This window comes from Bos indicus x Bos taurus, chromosome 29 (assembly GCF_003369695.1).
Source record: "Bos indicus x Bos taurus breed Angus x Brahman F1 hybrid chromosome 29, Bos_hybrid_MaternalHap_v2.0, whole genome shotgun sequence".
NCBI lineage: Eukaryota > Metazoa > Chordata > Mammalia > Artiodactyla > Bovidae > Bos > Bos indicus x Bos taurus.
This window is the reverse complement of record NC_040104.1, coordinates 1,981,739-2,005,553: the sequence shown is the minus strand read 5'-3', so window position 1 is coordinate 2,005,553 and position 23,815 is coordinate 1,981,739. Positions and strand designations below refer to the sequence as shown.

Genomic DNA, 23,815 nt, shown 5'->3' with positions numbered 1-23,815 from the left:
ATGCAGGACGCGGGGGGCACCCGTCCTGGCAGCCCCAGGGGTGCTGGAGACACGTGGGAGCTGAGCCTGGGCCGGGGTGAGATCATCTTCGGACGGTCTGGGAAGAAGCGAGGCAAGGTGAGAGCTGCCCCCACCTGGGGACTGGCCGGCACCACCCCTTGTGCTACCCTGGACCCTGGGCCCCGGACGCCCATCTCCTCCGGGCCGCTGTCTCATAAGGGGTCTGTTTGGAGCCCCCAGGAGGGAGGAATTCTGGAGCTGGTAGCCCCTTCTGGCTTCTGCCTCCTACCCCAACACACAGCAGGTCCAGGCTCCTCCTCCAGCCAGCCTTGGCCGCTCACGGGTCACCCAGCGGGTCCAGATGGCCTGGGGAGCCCTGGCCTTCAGCTGCGGCCCTGCCCCCACCCCCTGGAGCCCAGCCCACCCCTGTGCCTAGCGCGCCCTCGCCCTGCACCCCTGCTCCCACCCTGCAGTTCGTGAGGGTGCCCAGCGGTGTGGCCCCGTCTGTGCTCTTCGACCTCCTGCTGGCCGAGTGGCACCTGCCAGCCCCCAACCTGGTGGTGTCGCTGGTGGGCGAGGAGCGGCCCTTCGCCTTGAAGCCGTGGCTGCGGGATGTGCTTCGCAAGGGGCTGGTGAAGGCGGCTCAGAGCACAGGTGGGTCAGGGCGCAGGCAGGTCAGGGGGCAGGAGGGTCAGGGGGCAGGCGGCTCAGGGGGCAGGAGGGTCAGGGCGCAGGCAGCTCAGGGCGCAGACAGGTCAGGGGGCAGGCGGCTCAGGGCACGGGTGGCTCAGGGTGCAGGTGGGTCACGGCAAGCGGGTCAGGGAGCAGGAGGGTCAGGGCGCAGGCAGGTCAGGGCGCAGGCGGCTCAGGGCGCAGGCGGCTCAGGGCGCAGACAGGTCAGGGGGCAGGTGGCTCAGGGTGCAGGTGGGTCAGGGCGCAGACAGGTCAGGGAGCAGGCGGCTCAGGGTGCAGACAGGTCAAGGGGCAGGCGGCTCAGGGCGCAGGCGGCTCAGGGCGCAGGCGGCTCAGGGTGCAGACAGGTCAGGGGGCAGGTGGCTCAGGGTGCAGGTGGGTCAGGGCGCAGACAGGTCAGGGAGCAGGCGGCTCAGGGTGCAGACAGGTCAAGGGGCAGGCGGCTCAGGGCGCAGGCGGCTCAGGGCGCAGACAGGTCAGGGGGCAGGTGGCTCAGGGTGCAGGCGGGTCAGGGCGCAGACAGGTCAGGGAGCAGGCGGCTCAGGGTGCAGACAGGTCAGGGGGCAAGTGGCTCAGGGTGCAGGCGGGTCAGGGCGCAGACAGGTCAGGGAGCAGGCGGCTCAGGGTGCAGACAGGTCAGGGGGCAGGTGGCTCAGGGTGCAGGCGGGTCAGGGCGCAGACAGGTCAGGGAGCAGGCGGCTCAGGGTGCAGACAGGTCAGGGGGCAAGTGGCTCAGGGCGCAGGCGGGTCAGGGCACAGGTGGCTCAGGGCGCAGACAGGTCAGGGGGCAGGCGGCTCAGGGTGCGGGCGGGTCAGGGCGCAGACAGGTCAGGGGGCAAGTGGCTCAGGGCGCAGGCAGGTCAGGGGGCAGGCGGCTCAGGGTGCGGGCAGGTCAGGGGGCAGGCGGCTCAGGGTGCGGGCGGGTCAGGGTGCAGACAGGTCAGGGGGCAAGTGGCTCAGGGCGCAGGCGAGTCAGGGCGCAGGTGGCTCAGGGCACAGACAGGTCAGGGGGCAGGCGGCTCAGGCTGCGGGCGGGTCAGGGTGCAGACAGGTCGGGGGCAGGCGGCTCAGGGCGCAGGCAGGTCAGGGGGCAGGCAGCTCAGGGTGCGGGCGGGTCAGGGCGCAGGCAGGTCGGGAGCGGGTGGCTCATGGCGCAGACGGGTCAGGGGGCAGGTGGCTCAAGGTGCAGGTGAGTCATGGCAGGCCGGTCAGGGCACAGGTGGGTCAGAACACCTGAGAGGCCCCACGCCGGCCCTCAGCTGCCATCCCCATGGTCGCCCTCCCTCCGCGGCGCTGCGGGGCGGTGGGAGCCACTCTGGGGTACACGGCAAGGGACTGAAGGTCCCCGGGCTCAGAGCCTCCCCCAGGAGAGCCTGGCCACGTGTGGGGCCAACAGGCCTAAGTGGGAGACCCAGGGAAGGGTGAGACCTCCATAAGCTGCTGTCCACAGCCAGGCCTCCTCACCCCATCTCTTGGGACAGCACTCTGGCCAGCTGGTCGCTGGGGTCAGAATTAAACTCCTGGGCTTTGATTTCAGGGGCTGGGCCTTCGGAAAGCCCAGTCAGGGAGGGGGGTTTCCGCCCTCCTCCACCCCAGAAATGACTGTAGAAGAGACAAAGGCCCTGCTGACTGTTGGGCCGAGGGCTCTGTGCGCTAGAAGGACGTCCTGGGTTCTGGGCCAGCACAGGCTGGGGTCAGAGTCTCTGTCCAGAGGGCAGCAGGGGCCTGCCTCCAGCCCTAACCCTGACCTTGGTCCTGGAGAGTGCCTGGGGAGACCCCTGTGCTCAGGGACCCCTGTGCCTGCAGGAGCCTGGATCCTGACCAGCGCGCTCCGAGTGGGCCTCGCCCGCTACGTCGGGCAGGCTGTGCGTGACCACTCCCTGGCCAGCACGTCCACCAAGGCCCGCGTGGTGGCCATCGGCATCGCCTCGCTGGGCCGCGTGCTGCACCGCCGGCTCCTGGACCATGCCCAGGTGGGCGCCGGGCTCTGGGCGCTCAGATCGTGGGACACAGCAGATCAGGGAGGCCCCCAGAGGTCGGCCGCCTCGGGGCTGGATGGCGTGCCTGACAGAGGCCCCCAGGGCCATCTCGCAGGCTGACCACACTACACCATCTGTGACTGAGCCCCCACCTACCAGGGCAGCAGTGGGCAGACCAGCCCTACCCTCGGTGGTGGGGGCGGCAGTCACGGGCCTGGGAGGGAGTGAGGCTGATCTAAGGGACAGAGGCAGTGACCTGACGCCACAGCGGGGTAGGGGGGGCTGGACCCAGAGCCGGGAGGGGTGGAGGGAGGTGGGAGGGAGCGGGGGCCTCCTGCCCAGTGAGCGGCCAGCAGGAGGCAGCATCTCCCAGGACACGAGTGGGGAGAGGGCTGCCAGGCTCCCAGCCGGCACAGGCCTGGAGTGGGCACCTGGTTTCCCAGGACCCCACCCAGACCGGTGCCCAAACGCCTGGCTCAGCCACAGCCCCGCAAGCTCTGTGACCTGGGGCTGGCTGGTGTTCTCTGCCCCACCCAGACGGGGGCCTGAGACAGGTCCCCAGAAGGCCAGGCAGCCCCGTGAGTGGAGCCCCCTCCACCCGGCACCCGGGGTTCTGTCTGGGGGTACCCTCCCTGGGCGCCCCCTGCAGCAGCAGCGGCCCTTCCTCCATCTGGGGGTGCGGGCCACGCCCTGGTCTCACGGTGTGTGTGCCTAGGGGGACCGCCCAGTGCACTACCCCTTGGACGACGGAGGCGGCCAGGGCCCCTTCTGCCCCCTGGACAACAACCACTCCCACTTCATCCTGGTGGAGCCAGGGTCCCCGGGGAAGGGCGACGGGCCCACGGAGCTGCGGCTGCGGCTGGAGAAGTATATCTCGGAGCAGAGGACAGGTTACGGGGGTGAGTCTGCCCGGGGGGCGGGGCAGGGGAGGGGCGAGAGGCGGTCCACGGGGGAGGGGCAGAGGGGGGCGGTCCACGGGGGAGGGGCTGCCCGCGGGGGAGGGGGGGCTGCCGGGAGCACCGTGGTGGGGGTCGCAGGGGTGGTCAGGGCTGAAGGACCACCAGCTTGGGCCGGGACGGGCATTCCAGCCACCAAACATGCCAGAGTGTTGAGACCTGGGCCACTGGGGGGTCCTGGGTGAGGGGGCTGCTGGCCAGAGTGATGGGGAACACGACACTGGGGAGTCCCTGCCAGGAGGTAACATTTCCCCCAGGCAGCAGAGTGGGTGAAGGTCCGTTTCCAGTGCCCCCCGACCCCACCCCGACCAGAGGCTCTGGCTGGGGGCTCCAGGCTCTGCCGAGAAAGTGAGATTTGCGAGTTTCCAGGGGCCTGTCTCCCTCCCCCGCCGGAAGTTCGCTGCCTGCAGGGGGCAGTGCTGCCCCAGGAGCGGCCTCCAGCGTGGCCAGGGCGGGTCTGAAAGCGGGATTTGCCAAAGCCTGTGTATTTACAACTAACATTTACAATCACAATATACGTGTGATCGCTGGCAATATTTATAAGCAGTGTGTGTGTGTCTACCAACTGAGCACTCTTTAGTGAAAATGCAACCTAAGCCGTGTTTACCCCTCACCTTAAGGACGCAGGGCTGGCCCGGGCTGCTGAAGCCGGGAGGCTCATACCCGCTCCGCCCAGTATCCTTCCCGCTTGGCAGGCGCCTCGTGAGTTAGAGGGGACTGTTCTCGGGCCAGGGGCGGTCCAGTCTGTCCTGCCTCCTCCCGGAAGTTTGCCAAGCTTTCCCCACACAGCCCACCCGGCAGGCCCGGGCTTCTGGGGCTGCACATTCCGAAGTCTCACATCTGCTTTTTCGGGGGTAAGTGACTGACCCACGCCCCTCCTTCACCACATTGAGGTGCTCTGGGGCACTCGGATGGCCTGGCAAGTGGTCAGTGGAGCTTCCTGCCCTGGCCGGGGAGAGATGCCCGCTGTTGGAACGTGGTTGGCGCGGCCACGGACCCGATGTTCGACTTGACGTTTAAAGCCACGAAGCACCACACGGGAGAGTGGGGTGTGGGCCTGGCCTTGTCCCGGGTCACACGGCAGCTGGGAGCCTCTCCAGAGGAAAAGCCTCTTGCCTGGAGTTTGCCCAGAAAATGCCGCAGGCTGGTGGTCTGAGGCCCGGGGGGTTACCCCACAGGAGGGTTCCACGCCCTCCGCTCACCCGGGCACCTGGGTGGACGCTGTGCTCCATCTGTCCACAGGAACCAGCAGCATCGAGATCCCTGTTCTCTGTCTGCTGGTCAATGGGGACCCCAGCACCCTGGAGGTAGGGCAGGCGGGGACCTCCCACGGGGCCCCCCAGCCAGGGCTGGGATGGCGCCTGGCGCTGACCCAGCCCATTGTGCCCCCTCCGCCTGCCTCAGAGGATTTCCAGGGCCGTGGAGCACGCCGCCCCGTGGCTGATCCTGGCGGGCTCGGGGGGCATCGCGGACGTGCTCGCTGCCCTCATGAACCAGCCCCACCTCCTGACGCCCCAGGTGGCCGAGAAGCAGTTTAGGGAGAAGTTCCCCAGCGAGCACTTCTCCTGGGAGGATGTCGTGCGCTGGACCGGGCTGGTATGAGCCGCCGGAGAGAGGGCTGCGTGCTGGCCCCCGCCCTAGACCCCAGCCCCTGGACTGCGCGTCCGTGCCCAGCCCCACTGGCTGCAACCCCCCCGGGCTGGCCCCCGCTTCAGGCCCTTGTGGAGTGGGGATGCCCGGCTCTGAGGGTGGGGCTGCCCTGGGCCCAGGGGACGGCGGGCTGGCCTTCCGGCTGGGGGCCGTGGAGTCACCTCCGGGCCTTTGTCCTGGGCTCCCAGCTACAGACCATCATGTCCCACCGGCACCTGCTCACAGTGCACGACTTCGAGCAGGAGGGCTCCGAGGAGCTGGACACAGTCATCCTCAAGGCGCTGGTGAAAGGTGGGGCCAGGCCGCGCCTGCTGGGGCCCCCCGGGAGGCACCGGGCAGGGGAGGGTGGTGGGGCAGCCACCCCCACCCCACCCCCCGGGCTCTCGGCCTCCAGGAGCCTGCGCCTGGGTGGCTGCACTCCGCTGCGAGTGTCAGTGCGGGTGAGCGTGTGTGAGTGTTTGAGCGTGTGTACAGCCGCTGCTCACTTGGGCGGCAGCACGTGTGACCAGACTGAAGGAACACAGAACCTTCCAGGGCCTCCACACAATGATGACATGCAAATCCACGAGAGGTTCTGTCTTTGGAGGTTTTACGTTAGATGTATTTTATCACAAAATTTTTAAACTATTTAATTACTTACTCCTAGTTTTTATTTAGTTTTTTGGCTGAGCCTGGTCTCTGTTGCTGCACTCAGGCTTTGCTCTGGTTGCAGTGTGCAGGCTCTCACCCTGGAGACTCCTCTTGTCGTGGACATGGGCCCCAGGGCGCCCAGGCCTCAGCGGTGGTGCTGTGTGGGCACCGCGGCACGGGGGCCCTCCCAGAGCAGGGCGTGAGCTTGTGTTCCTCGGCATTGGGGGCGGACACTTAGCCTCTGGACCACCAGGGACGTCCTTAGAAAACTACAGTGCTCAGTTAGTTCAGGGGTTTTTAGTGTTTTTTCCAGATGGCCATGTCTACTACTAGCTCCCGAGCATGTCCACCACCCAGAAGACCCACTAGACCCCCGCTCCCCCCGGCCTCTGGCGATCACGAGCCTGCGTGGCTATGGACCTGCCCGTTGGGGGCACTTCCTGGACATGGGACCACACACCCTGTGGCCTTTGGAGTCCTTCTCTGAGCACAACGCTCTGGGCGGTCATCCAGTGCGCTGTAGCCGGTATAGGGGCGCCAGCCCTTTAGGACAGCGACAGTCCGCATTTTGTTTCTCTGGCCCCCTGTGGAGGAGCATTCGGGTGGCCTCCACTTCCTGGCTGCCGCTCAGTGTGTTACTCATTGAATGTAAACACCTGTTGCGGGGCTGACCGCTGCGGGGACACAGACAGGAAGGGGCTCTGTGGGGCAGGGGGCACCCTTGAGGACGGGAAGGCTCCTCCAGACAGGCGCCCGCTCCCCACTATTCCACCCAGCCCTGGGGTCCCCTTGGGGTCCTGGAGCTCCCAGCGGTGGGGTGCGGGTGGATGTCTTGAGGCTCCTGCCAGTACTCAGAGGGTGTGGAGGGAACCAGGGCATCATTTCCGTGGCATACATCTAGGAGACCCACCTTGAGGGACCCTGTGCCCACTGGCTCTGCTGGCGCCTGGGTTCCCCTTCACCCACTCCGCCTTCCCTGCCCGCAGCCTGCAAGAGCCACAGCCAGGAGGCGCAGGACTACTTGGACGAACTGAAGCTGGCTGTGGCCTGGGACCGCGTGGACATCGCCAAGAGCGAGATCTTCAATGGGGACGTGGAGTGGAAGGTGGCTCCAGGCTCTGGCCGGTGCCAGGCGGGGACCCTGATGAGGGGCTGGGGGCAGGTGGCGTCCAGGGCCAGCCTGGCCCGGCTGTTGCCAGGGGAGCCGGGGAGGCCAGGATACCTCCCGTTGGGCCTCAGTTGTCGGCATCCCAGGCAGGATGGGCTAAATGTCCATCAGTGGGTGCAGGCTGCCTCGGTGCAGAGGGACAGGCAGGGCGGGGCACCTGGGAGCTGGGGGTCTTGCCGAGGGTCCCCACGCCCCTCCCGTGGGACCCCTTCCCCACGGGCTCCCTCTCACCCTCCACCTGGCGCCCCAGTCCCGCGACCTGGAGGAGGTGATGATGGACGCACTGGTGAGCAACAAGCCCGAGTTCGTGCGCCTCTTTGTGGACAACGGCGCGGACGTGGCGGACTTCCTGACGTATGGGAGGCTGCAGCAGCTCTACCGCTCCGTGGCCCCCAAGAGCCTGCTCTTCGACCTGCTGCAGCGCAAGCACGAGGAGGGCCGGCTGACGCTGGCCGGGCTGGGCGCCCAGCAGGCCCGGGAGCCGCCCGCAGGGCCTCCCGCCTTCTCCCTGCACGAGGTGTCCCGGGTGCTCAAGGACTTCCTGCACGATGCCTGCCGTGGGCTCTACCAGGCGGTGAGTGCGGGCCGGGGTGTAAGTGCGGGCGCGGGCAGCGGTGGGCGGGGGGGCGGGCGGGGGGCGTGAGTGCGGGCGGGGGCGGCGAGTGGGGTGGGCGTGGGGCGTGAGTGCGGGTGGGGGCGGGGGGCGTGACTGCGGGTGAGTGCGGGTGGGGGCGGGCGGCGAGTGCCCGGGAGCTGGGGGCTTGAGTGAGGGCGGGGCCGTGGCCGAAGGCTGACACACCTGCCCTCCAGGAGCGGGGCCTGGCCCGGAGGCCCTCGGGCCAGAAGGGGCTTCTGGACTTGAACCAGAGGAGCGAGGACCCCTGGAGGGACCTGTTCCTGTGGGCGGTGCTGCAGAACCGCCACGAGATGGCCACCTACTTCTGGGCCATGGTGTGGAGGGCAAGAGGGGGCCTGGGGGTCCCGGGGGGCTGGGAGGACACCGGGAGGGGCCCTGGGGGGTCCTACTGGGGGCTGGGAGGACGCTGGGAGAGGCCTGTGGGGGCTGGGAGGTAGCTGCACACTTAGGCCCGTTCTCCCAGGGCCAGGAGGGAGTTGCCGCTGCTCTGGCCGCCTGCAAGATACTCAAAGAGATGTCCCACCTGGAGACGGAGGCTGAGGTGGGCCGGACTCTGCGGGAGGCCAAGTACGAGCAGCTGGCCCTGGGTGAGCACGGGGATGGGCACTGGGGGCGGGGCGGGGCTGAGCGGCCCGGTGCTCCCAGCGGGGTCGGATGGGTACATGTGATGAGAACAAAGCCCCACGTCTCGGCCTGCCCAGTGGGGACACTTGGGGAGAGGGAGGCTCCCACGTCCAGACGGGGAGGCGGGGTGCAGACGGGCGCCTCTCACAGCCCCGGGGGAGGTGGGCGGGCGCAGACGTGGGCCGTCCTGCGGGTCCAGCTCTGTGGGGGAGGAGCCCGGCGGGTGGGCCTGGGCGTCACAGCAGCGGCCGCCCCCGCAGACCTCTTCTCCCAGTGTTACCGCCACAGCGAGGAGCGCGCCTTCGCCCTGCTGGTGCGTCGGAACCGCTGCTGGAGCAGAACCACCTGCCTGCACCTGGCCACCGAGGCCGACACCAAGGCCTTCTTTGCCCACGACGGGGTGCAGGTGAGCCCTGGGCATGCTGTGGGCGCGGCCTGGGCAGAGAGCAGGTGCCCCAGCCAGCTCCCTCAGGCCCTCACCTGGCCAGTGTCCAGACCATGGGGGTGGGCAGGGCCATTCCTGGAAGCCACCCCCCTGACCCCCTTGCTGGCGACTCTCCCCACTAGCCCCAACTCCGGCCCTATCCCCACCTCTCAGTTCAGTTCAGTTGCTAAGTCATGTCCGATTCTTTGCAACCCCACGGACTGCAGCACGCCAGGCTTCCCTGTCGATCACCAACTCCCGGAGCTTGCTCAAATTCATGTCCATCGAGTCACTGATGCCATCCAACCATCTCATCCTCTGTCATCCCCCTCTCCTCCTGCCTTCAATCTTCCCCAGCATCAGGCTCTTTTCCAGTGAGTTGATTCTTCTCACCAGGTGGCCAAAGTATTGACGTTTCAGTTTCAACATCAGTCCTTCCAACGAATATTCAGGACTGATTTCTTTTAGGATTAATTGGTTGGATCTCCTTGCAGCCCAAGGGACACTCAAGAGTCTTCTCCAACACCACAGTTCAAAAGCATCAGTTCTTCGGCACTCAGCCTTCTTTATGATCCAACTCTCACATCCATACATGACTACTGGAAAAGCCATAGCTTTGACTAGATGGACCTTTGTTGGCAAAGTAATGTCTCTGCTTTTTAACACACTGTCTAGGTTGGTCATAACTTTTCTTCCAAGGAGCAAGTGTCCTTTAATTTCATGGCTGCAGTCACCATCTACAGTGATTTCAGAGCCCAAAAAGATAAAGTCTGTCACTGTTTCCATTGTTTCCCCATTTATTTGCCATGAAGTGATGGGACCTGATGCCATGATCTTAGTTTTCTGAATGTTGAGTTTTAGGCCAACTTTTTCACTCTCCTCTTTCACTTTCATCAAGAGGCTCTTTAGTTCTTCACTTTCTGCCAGAAGTGTGGTGTCATGTGCATATCTGAGGTTATTGATATTTCTCCCGGCAACACTGATCCCAGCTTGTGCTTCATCCACCTCGGCATTTCGCATAATGTACTCTGCATATAAGTTAAATAACCAGGGTGACAATATATAGCCTTGACATACTCCTTTCCCAATTTGGAACCAGTCTGTTGTTCCATGTCCAGTTCTAACCGTTGCTTCCTGACCTGCATATAGGTTTCTCAAGAGGCAGGTCAGGTAGTCTGGTATTCCCATCTCTTTAAGAATTTTCTACAGTTTATTGTGATCCACACAGTCAAAGGCTTTGGCATAGTCAATAAAGCAGATGTTTTTCTGGAATTATCTTGCTTTTTCGATGATCCAACAGATGTTGGCAATTCGATCTCTGGTTCCTCTGCCTTTTCGAAATCCAGCTTGAACATCTGGAAGTTCACGATTCTTGTATTGCTGAAGCCTGGCTTGGAGAATTTTGAGCATTACTTTATTAGCGTGTGAGATGAGTGCAATTGTGAGGTAGTTTGAGCATTCTTTGGCATTGCCTTTCTTTGGGACTGGGATGAAAACTGACCTTTTCCAGTCCTGTGGCCACCGCTGAGTTTTCCAAATTTGCTGGCATATTGAGTGCGGCACTTTCACAGCATCATCTTTCAGGATTTGAAATAGCTCAACTGGAATCCCATCACCTCCATTAGCTTTGTTCATAGTGATGCTTCCTAAGGCCCACTTGACTTCACATTCCAGGATGTCTGGCTCTAGGTGAGTGATCACACCATTGTGGTTATCTGGGTCATGATGATCTTTTTTGTATAGTTCTTCTGTGTATTTTTGCCACCCCTCTTTAATATCTTCTGCGTCTGTTAGGTCCATCCTTTATTGTGCTCATCTTTGTATGAAATTTTCCCTTGGTGTCTCTAATTTTCTTGAAGAGATTTCTAGTCTTTCCCATGCTGTTGTTTTCCTCTATTTCTTTGCATTGATCACTGAGGAAGGCTTTCTTATCTCTCCTTGCTATTCTTTGGAACTCCGCATTCAAATGGGTATATCTTTCCTTTTCTTCTTTGCCTTTAGCTTCTCTTCTTTTCTCAGCTATTTGTAAAGCCTCTTCAGACAACCATTTTGCCTTTTTGCATTTCTTTTTCTTGGGGATGGTCTTGATCCCTGCCTCCTGTACAATGTCATGAACCTCTGTCCATAGTTCTTCAGGCACTCTGTCTATCAGATCTAATCCCTTGAATCTATTTGTCATTTCCACTGTATAATCATAAGGGATTTGATTTAGGTCAATCCCGAATGGCCTAGTGGTTTTCCCTACTTTCTTGAATTTAAGTCTGAATTTGGCAATAAGGAGTTCATGATCTGAGCCACAGTCAGCTCCTGGTCTTGTTTTTGCTGACTGTATGGAGCTTCTCCATCTTTGGCTGCAAAGAATATAATCAGTCTAATTTCAGGGTTGACCATCTGGTGATGTCCATGTGTAGAGTCATCTCTTGTGTTGTTGGAAGAGGGAGTTTGCTATGACCAGTGCGTTCTCTTGGCAAAACTCTGTTGGCCTTTGCCCAGCTTTGTTTTGTACTCCAAGGGCAAATTTGCCTGTTACTCCAGGTATCTCTTGACTTCCTACTTTTGCATTCCAGTCCCCTATAATGAAGAAGACATCTTTTTTGGGGTGTTAGTTCTCCACCTCCGGTCTCAGCAAGTCAACCCTGCTAACCCGGAGCCTGGCCTCCCTCCATGGAAGGTGTTCCTTCTCCACCAGGAGGGAGGCTCTGGGGGCTGCAGGCTGGGAGGGCTGATGCCTTAGCTGAACCCTGAAGGGAGGCTGCTCTGGGCACTGGGGCAGGTGTGTGTGTGGGGCAACAGCACCCCTTTGTTTCAGGCCTTCCTGACCAAGATCTGGTGGGGGGACATGGCCTCGGGCACCCCCATCCTGCGGCTGCTGGGCGCCTTCTTCTGCCCAGCCCTCATCTACACCAACCTCATCGCCTTCAGGTCCGTCAGCACACACAGCAGCCGCTCGCCAGACCTGTGCTGGTGGCGACACACCCCAGCCTCCCCTCTACGGGACCCACACCTGTGTGGCCCCTGTGCGCCCCCTCCCTGACCCCACATGCTCGTGGCCCCTCTGCGCGCCCCCTCCCCGCATCCCTCTGCAGTTCATCCGCTGGTCGGGTGCTCGGGCTGAGCAGGAGCCTCGGGTGCCCTCCCCAAGACCCTGAGGGCCTCCTGTGCTCACAGCAAGGAGGCCCCTCTAAGGACAGGCCCAGAGGACCTGCAAGAGCTGGACAGTCTGGACACAGAGAAGAGCCTGCTCTGCGGCCTGGGCAGCAGGTGAGGGCCTGCAGAGGGGGCAGTGGTGGGGAGCTGGACTTCCGTGGGCAGGGGCGAGCTCTGGACCCCGGGTGCCCGTCTTACCACTGGCCGTGGCCTCCTTCGGGTGCAGGGCGGAGGAGCTGTCCGAGGCGCTGAGGAGTGAGCGTGACCGAGGCCGGAGAGCCGCTTTCCTGCTCACGCGCTGGAGGAAGTTCTGGGGGGCGCCCGTCACCGTGTTCCTTGGGAACGTGGTCATGTACTTTGCCTTCCTCTTCCTGTTCACCTACGTCCTGCTGGTGGACTTCCGGCCGCCTCCTCAGGGGCCGTCGGGGTCTGAGGTCGCCCTCTACTTCTGGGTCTTCACGCTGGTGCTGGAGGAGATCCGGCAGGTCAGTGACGGAGCCCGGGGGGTTGCGGGTCACAGCCCGGCCCAGGAGGGGCCATGCCCCGCGAGGGGGAGCCCGGGCCGCCATCACCGGGCCATCTACGCCCGCCAGGGCTTCTTCACGGATGAGGACACACACCTGGTGAAGAAGCTCACGCTCTACGTGGAGGACAGCTGGAACAAGTGTGACCTGGTGGCCATCTTCCTGTTCATCGCCGGGGTCACCTGCAGGTCTGGGGCCCTGGGGCCTGGCGGGGGCAGCCTCGGGGGGCTGGGGGGCAGGGCTGCCTCCAGGATGGGTCCGCCCGGGCCTGGCGCCCGCGCTGTGCGTCCCGGAGGAAGCCCCAGCCCTCTCTGGGCACGGGCGGCCGCCCAGCCTGCCCTCCCGCCCACCCAGGATGCTGCCCTGGGCCTTCGAGGCCGGCCGCACGGTACTCGCCATTGACTTCATGGTGTTCACGCTCCGGCTCATCCACATCTTCGCCGTCCACAAGCAGCTGGGCCCCAAGATCATCATCGTGGAGCGGATGGTGAGCCCGGGCCGGGGCGGTGAGGCCGGGCCCCGCCCGGAGGGTGCTGACCCTTCTCCTCCCCGCCCCCCGCCCCCCGAGATGAAGGACGTCTTCTTCTTCCTCTTCTTCCTGAGCGTGTGGCTCGTGGCCTACGGCGTGACCACGCAGGCGCTGCTGCACCCGCATGACGGCCGCCTGGAGTGGATCTTCCGCCGCGTGCTGTACCGGCCGTACCTGCAGATCTTCGGGCAGATCCCGCTGGATGAGATCGACGGTCAGCACTCAGCCTGGGCCGGGGCGCTCCACGTGGGGCCCCACCCCGGGGAGCCACAGCACCGAGACCCCCTAGCAGCACACTCCTTTTGTAAGACCCTGGACACCCAGCCCTTCAGCAGGGCCTCTGGGGGTCACAGGAGACCCTGGCCTGATGCTGACGGAAGGGGAGTCCCCAGGGCTGGCCCCCAGGCCCAGCACACCCACCAGGTCATGTCCGGTGGGGGACAGGTCCGGGCTGACGGGTGCCAGCTGTGGAGGCCCCAACCTCGGGCCCTGGGTGGGAGACAGAGATGGAGCTGTGGGCAGAGAGGGCCGCGGGGGCCGGGGCCTTGCAGGGGGGTGGGCAGGCGCTGGGCACAGGGCACAGGGCTGGGCCCCCCACCACCAGCCATTGCCTGGTCTGGGCCCCAGGCTGGCCCTCCCAGCACGTCCCCGCTGACAGTATGCTTGCGGCCCACCCACTGGAGAGGCCCTCGGCTGGAAGGCCACTCCTGAGGGCACCCTAGCTTCTGGGGACCCACCTGACATGTGAGCCCAACACCATGCCTGGCTTGTGTGGCTTGCCTGAGGGGGTGTCTCCAGGGAGGCCCCCGCATAGGGGTGGGGGTGGGGGCTGGTGAAAGTGAAGTCGTTCAGTCGTGTCCAGCTCTTTTGTACCGTATGGACGGTAGCCCACTAGGCTCCTCCATCCATGGGATTTTCCAGGCAGGAATACTGGAGTGGGTTGCCATTTCCTTCTCCAGGGGATCTTCCTGACCCAGGGATGGAACCTGGGTCTCCTGTACTGCAGGCAGACTCTTTACCATCTGAGCCCCCAGAGAATCCTCCGAGAATTTCCCATGATAGTGCGGTAGGGGATAGGGGGTGCTCGGGGAGGCCCAGGCTGGACCCGGAACACCTGTGTGGGCCCCGGCATGGCTGGGGTGCACTGCGGAGGAGGAGAAGGGGAACCAGTCCCTCCCACAAGGGGGGCCACTGTGGGGGCCCAGGGCTCCAGCTGTGCTGGGCGCTCCCAGGGTGCGGAGCGGGGCAGGGGGTCCTTCACTCAGGTGGGTGTCACGGGGCGATCATGGGCGCAGTCCCTAAGGCTGACTACAGCCGCTAATGAGGCAGGTCAGCGCCCGTGACCTGGTAAATATTTGTCCATGGGACGAGGACGTGACTGAGACCGGCGGGCTCCGGGCTGAGGGGCTGCGCCGTCACGGGAGCTGCCTCCTAATTAGAGGGTTTTGCGGGCTCATTTCCTGGGCTGTTTTCTTAGTCCCCCCCACGTGTGCTCTCCCGTGGGTGCCGTTTTCCAGGCCATTAGTTTAATGGGCCCCTGCCTGCCTGGGCGGCCCTGCCTGGGGGACGCTGCCATGACCTCCAACTGCCCCAGTCTCACGGGGCTCCTTGGGAAGAGGCGGGACAAGTGGGCACCCAGGACCGGGCAGGGGTGGGGTCCTTCCTGCCCTGATGGCCACACATGGGTACGAGGGAACTCTATTATGGTTTGGGGTCCCTAGGAGCCTGGGGTCACCTGGGCAGGACGAGGGGGTGCAGGTTCCCAGGGGTCCAGTTTAAACACCACTGTAGCTGCCAGGCTGAGCCCCACTGTGGCAGTGCCAGCCTGGGCCAGTGCGCTGAGGGTCCCTCCCCCTCCCCGGCTCTCAGAGTGGACCCTGGCCAGCCCCTCTCTGGAGCCCACCGGCCGGCAGGCAGAAGGTGGTTTGCTTATTTACAGGCTGAGAGGGAAGGCATCCGCAGCCCGTGGTCCCAGCTGGGGTCCTGGGCGGCTGCGGAAGCCGGCTCCAAGTGTCCTGGGCAGAGCCCCCCTCTGGGCCCCAAGAGGCCCCGGGATGACCCATCTCCCAGCTGGGCGTGGTGGTGCCTCTGAGAGTCCCAGGGGAGACGCAGGCGCCTCATCACCACGGAGCTGCTTCCATCAGACGGGCAGGCTCTCCAGGCCGCTCGGGGTGCCCAGGGCGAGAACGGATCTGCAGGCCGAAAGGGCAGGGGCGGCTGGGGAGGGGTCTCACATGAAGGACCTCAGTCAGGAGGGGTTCATCCCATGACGGAGACACACAGGGGAACAGGCCCTGCCAGCCTGACACGCAAGCCCAGAGGTGGGACACGGGCACACACGGAGAAACAGAGACCCCCATGCCCCCCACTGAGGTACAGCATGAAGATGGCAGGGAGGGGGCAGTCAGGGAAACACAGTCCTATGTGCAGGCGTGTCCAGGTCCACACACACACACGGCCTGCGGAGGTCACCCCTGCAGCCTCAAGCCCTCCTGCCAGGGAGACGCCCCAGCCCCTGGGGCCCCCGCACCCGTGTGCCCTACCCTGGCCTCCATCTGCACCTCCCTCCCATCTCCTGGGGTGGGGGTGGGGGCCAGGCTGGCCCTGCAGGGCCTGAGACAGGCAGGGGAGGGGCCCCTCAGGGATAACGGCCCCTCCAGAATCCCCGTCCAGGGCCTGGAGCTCAGCCTGCCCCAGGCTGGGTGCTCACTGCCCGCGCCTCTACTGCCCAGACGGCTCGAGGAGCCAGCTCGTCCTCAAGGCCGCGGTAACCCGTGTCAAGGGCATTCTGCCGCTGCAGGCTTTGGGAAGGTGCAGACCTGCCCTGGCTCAGACTCCAGTGGCGGGCAGCGAGCCACAGGCCTGCGAAGTCCTGCGGGAGAGACCCCACGCCCTCGCCAAGGCCAGCACCCCCCACGCTGGCTGTGAGCAGAGCTTTGGGTGGGGGTGGGGTGACACGGGCTGGGCTCTGCCTCCAGAGCCCGTGGGATGCTGTGACCTCAGCCCAGCAAAGCGGTGGAAGCGGGGCCAGTACGGCCAGGCAGACCACCCAAGACCCAGTTGTCCCAGGACTTGGGAGTCTGAGCGCCGAAGCCCGGACTGTGCCCGGGAAAGCATGGGGACTGGCCACCTCCCTGGGCCCTTCCCCCGGGTGGCCTCAACCACGGGGACACGACTCTCAATGCCCGAGGGTGCTGGCGGCTCAGGCCCGCCCCAACCCCCGCGCCCGGCCCCTTGCAGAAGCCCGCGTGAACTGCTCCCTGCACCCACTGCTGCTGGAAGGCTCGCCCTCCTGCCCCAACCTCTATGCCAACTGGGTGGTCATTCTCCTGCTGGTCACCTTCCTGCTGGTCACCAACGTGCTGCTCATGAACCTGCTCATCGCCATGTTCAGGTGGCTGCCCTGCTGCCTGGATCTGTCCACTTTGGTGGGGGGGGGGGGGCCTTGGTTCTGGTCTCCCCAGCCCAGACCTGTCCAGCCCTCCAGACCGCAGGGGGCAGTCGCCTCTCTGCCTTCAGGAAGGGCTTGGATAAGGGGTGTCACTCCAGAGCTGGGGCTCCCCTCTGGAGGTCTCCCCTCTGGCGCTCAGGGCACCAAGGAGGTGGTGCCGGCCTGGCAGGTGTGTGCGGGCAGGTGCCTGGGTCTGCCAGGCTGCAGCAGAGGGGTGGTGGGGGACCCGGGGGCGGGCAGGGCGGGGCGCAGGGGGGCGGTGGGGGGCGGGGCGGGGTGCAGGGGGGCGGTGGGGGACCCCAGGGGCGCAGGGGGGAGGTGGGGGACCCCGGGGCGGGGCACAGTGGGGCGGTGGGGGACCCCGGGGGCGGGCGGGCAGGGCGGGGCGCAGGGGGGCGGTGGGGGACCCGGGGGAGCAGGGCCCGCGCCCACGCAGCGCCCCCGCCGCCGCCCGCAGCTACACGTTCCAGGTGGTGCAGGGCAACGCGGACGCCTTCTGGAAGTTCCAGCGCTTCCACCTCATCGTGGAGTACCACGAGCGCCCGGCACTGGCGCCCCCGTTCATCCTCCTCAGCCACCTGAGCCTGGTGCTCAAGAGGCTCCTGCAGAGGGGGACCCCGCAGAAGCGGGCGCGCCTGGGTGAGGCTCCTGCCTGAACCGTGTGGACGGAGGGGCCCTGGGCCTGGGCCTGGGCGGGGGCAGGGGGCAGCGGGCCCCGGCCCCCTCTGCGGCAGCCCCGAGGGCCTGCCCACCATGGGGCTTCCAGGCCTGGGCCCTGCCCTGAGGCTGCCCGGCTCCCCAGAGAGGGACCTGCCAGAGCCGCTGGACCAGAAGGTGGTCACCTGGGAGGCGGTGCAGAAGGAGAACTTCCTGAGCGAGCTGGAGAAGCGCCGGAGGGAGAGCCAGGAGGAGCTGCTGCGGAAGGCGGCGCACAGGTGTGGGGGCGCCCTCCCAGTGCGGTGGGCCGCGGGGGCACCGAGCCCACAGAGCCACCCACGGGGGCCAGCGCCCTCCCTGCAGGGCCAGGAGGTGCTGGCGGGGCTGGGAGCTCTCTGGGGATGGTGAGCTGCGTTAAGGCTGGCATGGCCCCTCATGTCACTGGGTCTGGACTGGGTGGGGACATGGCCCGGTTCTAACAAGCAGCCTCTCACTCTGGACTGGGCTCTGCTGGGCCAGGCCTGCCCTACACTTGGGGGTTGGTGCCAGTACTCATGGGGTTCTTCCTGCTCTGGGGCAAACCTCACACCCACGCGCCTGGTCCTGCCTGTGGATGGGGACAGCCCTGACGCCCCCTCACCACCATGCCCAAGGGGCCGGAGCACCCTGAACTCAGGCGCCCACAGAGGCTCAGTGGCCCCCAAATGCACCCGAAGGGCCTGGGCATCAGGGCAGGGAGGTGGGAAGGCCCCCGGTGTGGGGCACTGGCCTTCAGCCGCCTGCTGCCTGCCCACTCCTGCCACAGGGTGGACGTCGTAGCCAAGTACCTCGGGGGCCTCAGGGAACAGGAGAGACGCGTCAGGCGTCTGGAGTCTCAGGTGGGCTGGTGGATCAGGGCGCCCTTCTCCCTGGGCCTGGCAGGTGGGCATGCAGTCAGGGCAGGGGCAGGGCGGAGAGAGCCTGGGGCTTCAGGACTCGTGCCCACCCCTCCGGGAGGAGACCCTGCTGCTCCCCAGGGGTCCTGCGCTGAAGACCCCTCCCCGTCCACTCCTCACACACACGCTGGAGCCTCTTCCTCCCTCTCTTGAGTGACAGCCATCAGAGCGGTGTCAGGGGCAGCCGGATGGCAGGGGCGGGGGGCGGGGGGCGTGGACGCAGGCTCGGCCCCGGAGCCCCCAGCCTGCCCTCCTCCAGGTCGGCTACTGCGCGGCGCTCCTCTCCTCTGTGGCCGAGTCGCTGGCCCGTGGCAGCACCAGCTGGAGTGAGTGTGACGGCCCCCATTCCCCGGGCGCTCGGGGGGCGGGTGGGCACGGGCAGCCCTCTGCCAGCCTGCAGGCCTGGGGGCTGTGTCCTCTGCCTCACCTTAGGCCTCCACTTTCCACCTGTCCTGGGAGAAGACAGGCCCAGGTTTTGGATGGTCCTTGGCTGGCCATGGTCTTTAGGGCGCTGGGGCCCTCTGTGGGAACCCACCAACTCAACCGGAGCGTGGTTCATGGGCCCCACTGGCTGCTTCCCCCACCCACCCCGCCCAGGGCCAGCTCTCCCCGGGGCTGCCCTACTGGGCACCCAGCAGCTGTAAAGGGGTCTTCCTTCCCTCCCAGACTCTCAGAACTCCAGCAGCGGGAACCCATCGGCCTCTGCTGACCACGGAGGAGCCCTGGGTAGCACAGAGTGCCCAGAGGCTGGCCAGCCGCCCTCCAACCCCTGAGCCACCTGGACATGAGCACAGGGAGCCCTGCACTCCCAGGGGCCCAGACCTGGAGGGCACGGCCCTTGGCTGGTTATCCTGGGCCTCGTGGAGATGCCTGAACAAACCCCCACCAGTCAAGCACCCCGGGCGCGATGTACCACCCTCGCCCTGCCCAGCACCTCCCTAGGCCTGGGAATGCAGCGGTGTGTCACGGGCCCCCCGAACCCCATCCAGAGCCAACCAGCTGGGGCCAGAAGAGCAGGCCTCGCTGAGTGTCTTGTGGGGAGCCTCCCTTTAGGTGGGCAGCTGCCTGGGGGTCCACGCCCAACCTGTGTCACCCACCAAGAGACTGGTCTTTTTCTGAAACGCTTGGAGTTAGAATCTCTGTCTCCAAGACCCAGGCTGAGTGTTGTGTCGGCTGCCGCCCCCACGCCCGACAGCGCGCACGGCGAGTGCCGGGCCATCCCGTCCGGGCAGTGGTGGCAGGTCATACCCTAGAGGACCCACCACCACCCCCGAAAACTGCTTTACGGTCCCTGGAGCTGGGAAAGCGCGCCCACACCCGGGGCTGCAGCCCAAGGCAGAGGGGACCCTGGGAGGCGGCCGCTTAGTGAAGCACGCGACAAGGGACGGAGTCCCGGCCCCTCTGGGAACCCCACACAAGGCGAGTGGGCAGCCAGGCTGGTCACCCCTTCCCTCGGGCAGGGGACACAGCGACAGGGCCAGGCCGGGGCTTGACAGCAGTCACGGGAGCCACGCTGGCTCCCGTCTGCCTCCCAGTGCCCTCTGGGGACCAGGCTCAGCGCCCTGCACAGAGTCAGCAGTCCTGGTGACACCGGTCATCCCCACACACGGGGGCAGCGCAGCGTGCAGGGCCACGGGCAGCCGCTTCCCGGCCACACTCACACTCCGCTCTCCCCAGATCCACATCAACCCCCAACCCCAGCCTTCAGGCGAGCAGCTGCGAGTCCTCCCTGGGATGGGCTGGGGTCTCAGTCTCTTGCTCAAGCCCGAGGAGGGACCCGCCTCAGTCAACAGAAAGACCTCCTGACGAGCGCAGGACACTGGGGGCTGGAGGGCGGAGGGCCCCAGCTGCAGTTGCTGGGGGAGAGGTGGTCCACACAGATACACGGAGCCAGAGGAACGTGTAGAGCCTTTACTGTCTCCCGGGCAGAAACGGGTTGGGCCTCCATCACCCCTGGCCCACACCCTGGCGAGGTCTCGGTTCCCTGGTGGCACCTACAGGCAGCCGGCGGGCCAGCTCGCTGCCCTGGAGCCCTGAGCCCGCTCCAGCCCTGAAGCCGCCCTGGGGGCAGCGGTGGCCAGCCTTCTAGCACAGCCAGGTCAGGGAGGCGGCCAGGCAGTCTCCCAGCTCACAGCTCTGCACCTGGGGCCTCGGGGCTGCCACCCCTGCTCCGGAAGTGGTCCCTGCTCCGCTTCTTGCTGCCATGGAAACCCACTGTCTCCACCAGCGGGGGGCTGGACCCAGGCCTGGCGTGGGCCACGCCTGCAGAGGCACCCACCTCCTGCAGGCCCCCTCGGGGTCCACTCCACTCCTCGGCTTCGGGGCTCCCGGGCCTGGCCAGGTGGGCAAGCTCCACGGGGCCCTCGCCCCCTGCCGCTCCTGGAACCCCAGGGTCGCCCCTGCCCGGTTCCCCCACCTTCCTGGATACCCTCTTCCTGTCGGGCCGAGCCTCGCTGGCTCGGGTGGGTTTGGTGAAGACAAGCCGGCCCTCCCCGCAGCTGGAGGGATCCTGGTTGAAGGAAGGCATGTAGTTGCCGGGGGCAGCCAGGTTCTGCGGCCCCAGGAAGGCCAAGGCGGCGGCCCGGTTGCTCTGCTCGCTGGCCTCGGCCACATCGTCCAGGCTGTACCTGGTCCAGCGCTCAGGGTGGGTCACGTAGTCAGGGACAGGGGGCGCCCTTTGGGCAGCAGGGCTCCCAGCAGCCCTACCTGGGACCCCCGCTGCAGGCTGGCTGGAGGGTGTCAGCAGCTGCTGGAAGCCCCCCCCATCACCCGGGCTGGCTGGAGTCACAGCAGGCACAGCCCGCCTGGCGGCCCCCTCCAGCCCATCAAAGATGCTGTGGCTGCGCTGAGAGAAGGTGGAGCTCGTGCCTCTCAGGTGGAAGGGTCGCACCGCCTCTGTGGGGAGGCCCCTGGGGGGCGAGGGGGGCTCATCGGGGCCTGAATCCCCAGAAGCCTCCCCAGGCAGCCCCCCCGGGGACAGGGCGTCCACCCCAGCACCATCGGGCAGACTGAGGTCGGAGTCCGAGTCGCTGAGGGAGACAGTGTCGGGAGGCAGGGCGTCGACCTCCGGGTCAAGGAAGTGTTGGCTGTGCCCTGCCTCTGCCATGTGTCACCAGGCCACGCCACACCTGCACCAAAACAGCCCCGGGAGTCCCCGAGGACACAAGCTCAGACCCACCACCCCGGGCAGGATCAGCAGCAAGAGCGGTGTCCCAGGAGGAAGGGCCAGCCCCACCCCCGACCAAAAGCCCTCCTCTTACCTCCCCGTCTGATGGGCGCCTGCTGGACGCTGGAGGGCAGGTGGATTGAATGCTGACGAAGGTTCTTGGTGGCAAAGGCCCCTGCGCACGGCTCTGCTCAGCGGCTCGGTGACCGGCTAAGGGCAGGGAGGGACAGCCAGCCATCAGACTAGAGGGCAGACAAACAGAAGTGGTGCCAACCCCCCGGAGTGGGCCTGGGTTTACAAAGCCCCCGGAACAGCCAGGCCCAGGAGCTGGTCCTGTGACTTGTCACCTCTCTCAGGCCTCGCCAGGCAGGTCTGACTAGAGCCACTAGGGGACCCGCACGGGGTGGTCTGGTAGAGAGCAGCCAGCCTGGGTGTCAACCCGGGGTCAGCAGCAATCCTTGCGCTCCCTCTGTCGGCCACGTGCGGTAGTGGCAGGCAGTATGCTTAGCAGCTCGGTCGCGTCCGACTCTTGGCGGCCCTTTGGATTGTAGCCTGCCAGGCTCCTCTGCCAACAGGATTTTCCAGACAAGAATACTGGAGTGGGCTGCCATTTCCTTCTCCAATAAATAATGAAGAAATGAATGAATGACACGTATAACATAATTTTGTGCTAAAGCAGGTATCGTCCTCCTTCACTGGCTAGCAGCTGCAGGTGTGAAACATTAAAAAAAAAAACCTGTGGACTACAAACTGGAAACTGAGGGCATCCTGGCCACCGACTGAGTACTTTTTCACTTCGGAGAAAGACCGTCACTGTTTCGTTCTGACACACACACTGGCACTGTTCAATTGTTTTGTCCTCGTAACATACATACTTTCTAATGGATTACAAGGAGTTGTGAAGGGTGATCACGCTTTTCAAAAAGTGAAATTATGGAACCTACTTCGTGTCAGTCACTAGGCTAATCCTGGTAACTGACACGTCCTGTGGTGGCTCCACGTGATAGCTTATCATACGTTTTCAGGTCCGTGAGTGCTCAGAGGTACGGGAAGCAGCTGACAGTCATGGCGGTAACTGCAAACCGGCTCACTGAACAGCTCGAATTGACTCAGTCAGGACTTCACAAATATCTGTCGTGTGGATGACGAGTACATTTATTCACTTTGCTAATAACTGCAGTAAAGAATGTTAGAGCTTGATGTGGGATGCTGCCTGGGAAAAGGGCAGGCAGGAAGTACTCCACAAAGCCGGGGGCACCTGCCAGCTCTGTGGGGAAGAGGGGTGCTCCTGAGTGCAGAGAGATGCCCTGGGAGCTCCAGAAGGGACTGCAGCCAGGTCCTTGACATCTGAGGGTCAGGCTCTCAGGAAGCTGGCTCAGCCTTGTTTGGCAGAGGTCAGCCCCACAGCTCCTGAGGCAACCTCCAGGGACATCTGTGATCCTCCACACACCTTCACTTTCCCAGCAGAGCACAGAAGTCCTGCCAACACCTGGTTAGCATTCCAGTGTTACCAGGCACCCTGAAACTTGGTTCCAGGCTCAGAGGACAGGGCTCAGCCTCTGTCCACCAACTTCCTCTTCCCACCAAGCCTCCCTTGCTCGCCCAGGGTGACTCCGTTGCTCCTGCACCCACCAAAGACCAGGCCAGGTGGACCAGGAGTGGCTCTGAGTGCCCTGCTCCAGGCCAAACACAGGCGAGATCTCCATTCCTCTGGGCCTTGTATGACTCCCAAAATGAAGGAACAACTCCAAGAAAGGGGACACGAAGTAAGCGCCAGCGGTGTCTGTTTTAGGGCTGGCAGGACCGGAGTGGGGAGATAATTTGCCCGTCATTCAGTACACTGGAGGCAGAGCTGGAGTTTCAACCAGCCTCTGGCTTCCTAAATTTGCACTCCCGTCCCCTGGACGCCCGTGATCAGTGGGACACACCGAGGGGAGCCGGGAATCGCGCCCCAAGATCGGGCATGCGAGGTCTGCGTCTCTTGAGTTCTCTGAGAACTTCCTGAGCTCACTGCAGGGCAGAGCTGAGTCCAGGCTGACGGAGGCGCGGGGTCGGGGCTGGCCAGGTCCCAGGGAGCGCTGGCTTCCTTGAGGGTTGTCTCTCTCCCCCGGGAGGCAGAGCCTTGATTTTCTCCACTCCACGCGCCCAGAATGTCGGCGCGTGCCCAGCAGGCGCTCGTGTCAGCTGCCTGAGTCCTGCGGCCAAGTCGGGCGGGGGCGGGCCAAGGGTCCGGGCCTCACGAGGGTCTCCCTGGTTAGGGCAGCAGACTACGGACAGTGGCCCGCTGAAGCCCGACGGGTCAGCAGCACGGCCCTCCCCACCAAAAACCTACCGGCTCACTTCGGCCTGGCTGCCTCCATCTTGAGCCACGCTCAGCCCTTTGGGAAACCGAGTCCCCCGCTAGGCGATGGCCGCTTCTCCCGCGCCTGAAGAACTACATCTCCCACAAGGCACCTGGCTTCCACTCCTGAGGCCTATCGGGAGTGATGTCTTTGCGCATGCGCTAGCTTCCCTACAGGAAACTGTGGCGCTCCTTCGCGAAGAGACCGGAATTGACTCAGGAAGGGAGACGGGGTGAGGAGGCAGTGCTGCGACTCCCAGAATGCTCCAGGGCTAACGGCCAGAGCCTCGTTCTCGGTACTGTA

The 23,815-nt window shown here is 64.7% G+C and overlaps 2 protein-coding genes across 7 annotated transcripts; one reads left to right on the top strand and one right to left on the bottom strand.

Annotated features, from left to right (window-relative positions):
- TRPM5 (transient receptor potential cation channel subfamily M member 5) lies at window positions 1-19,125 on the top strand. Its single transcript, XM_027532471.1, has 23 exons — window positions 1-117; window positions 474-654; window positions 2,500-2,666; window positions 3,388-3,571; window positions 4,871-4,935; window positions 5,033-5,224; window positions 5,467-5,569; window positions 6,895-7,013; window positions 7,327-7,668; window positions 7,887-8,027; window positions 8,177-8,743; window positions 11,571-11,683; window positions 11,930-12,022; window positions 12,135-12,393; window positions 12,502-12,620; window positions 12,787-12,919; window positions 13,001-13,175; window positions 16,202-16,355; window positions 16,870-17,051; window positions 17,215-17,347; window positions 17,875-17,947; window positions 18,264-18,330; window positions 18,671-19,125. The coding sequence occupies exons 1-23, from the start codon at window positions 1-3 to the stop codon at window positions 18,775-18,777; spliced, it is 3,786 nt and encodes a 1,261-aa protein (XP_027388272.1). The 3' UTR covers window positions 18,778-19,125.
- A 775-nt stretch (window positions 19,126-19,900) lies between these two features.
- Window positions 19,901-23,685, bottom strand: TSSC4 (tumor suppressing subtransferable candidate 4). Of its 6 annotated transcripts, none has more exons than XM_027532467.1 (3): window positions 23,503-23,685; window positions 21,265-21,412; window positions 19,901-21,132 (listed from the first exon to the last, which is right to left on the bottom strand). In XM_027532467.1, exon 3 carries the CDS (start codon window positions 21,108-21,110, stop codon window positions 20,133-20,135), a length of 978 nt encoding a protein of 325 aa, XP_027388268.1. In that variant the 5' UTR covers window positions 21,111-21,132; window positions 21,265-21,412; window positions 23,503-23,685; the 3' UTR covers window positions 19,901-20,132. The 6 variants fall into 6 exon arrangements, with proteins under 6 accessions (XP_027388268.1, XP_027388266.1, XP_027388269.1 ...); XM_027532465.1 differs by having other exon boundaries at window positions 21,265-21,380; XM_027532468.1 differs by lacking the exon at window positions 23,503-23,685 and adding an exon at window positions 23,099-23,496 and having other exon boundaries at window positions 21,265-21,380.
- Between the last annotated feature and the right edge of the window lie 130 nt (window positions 23,686-23,815).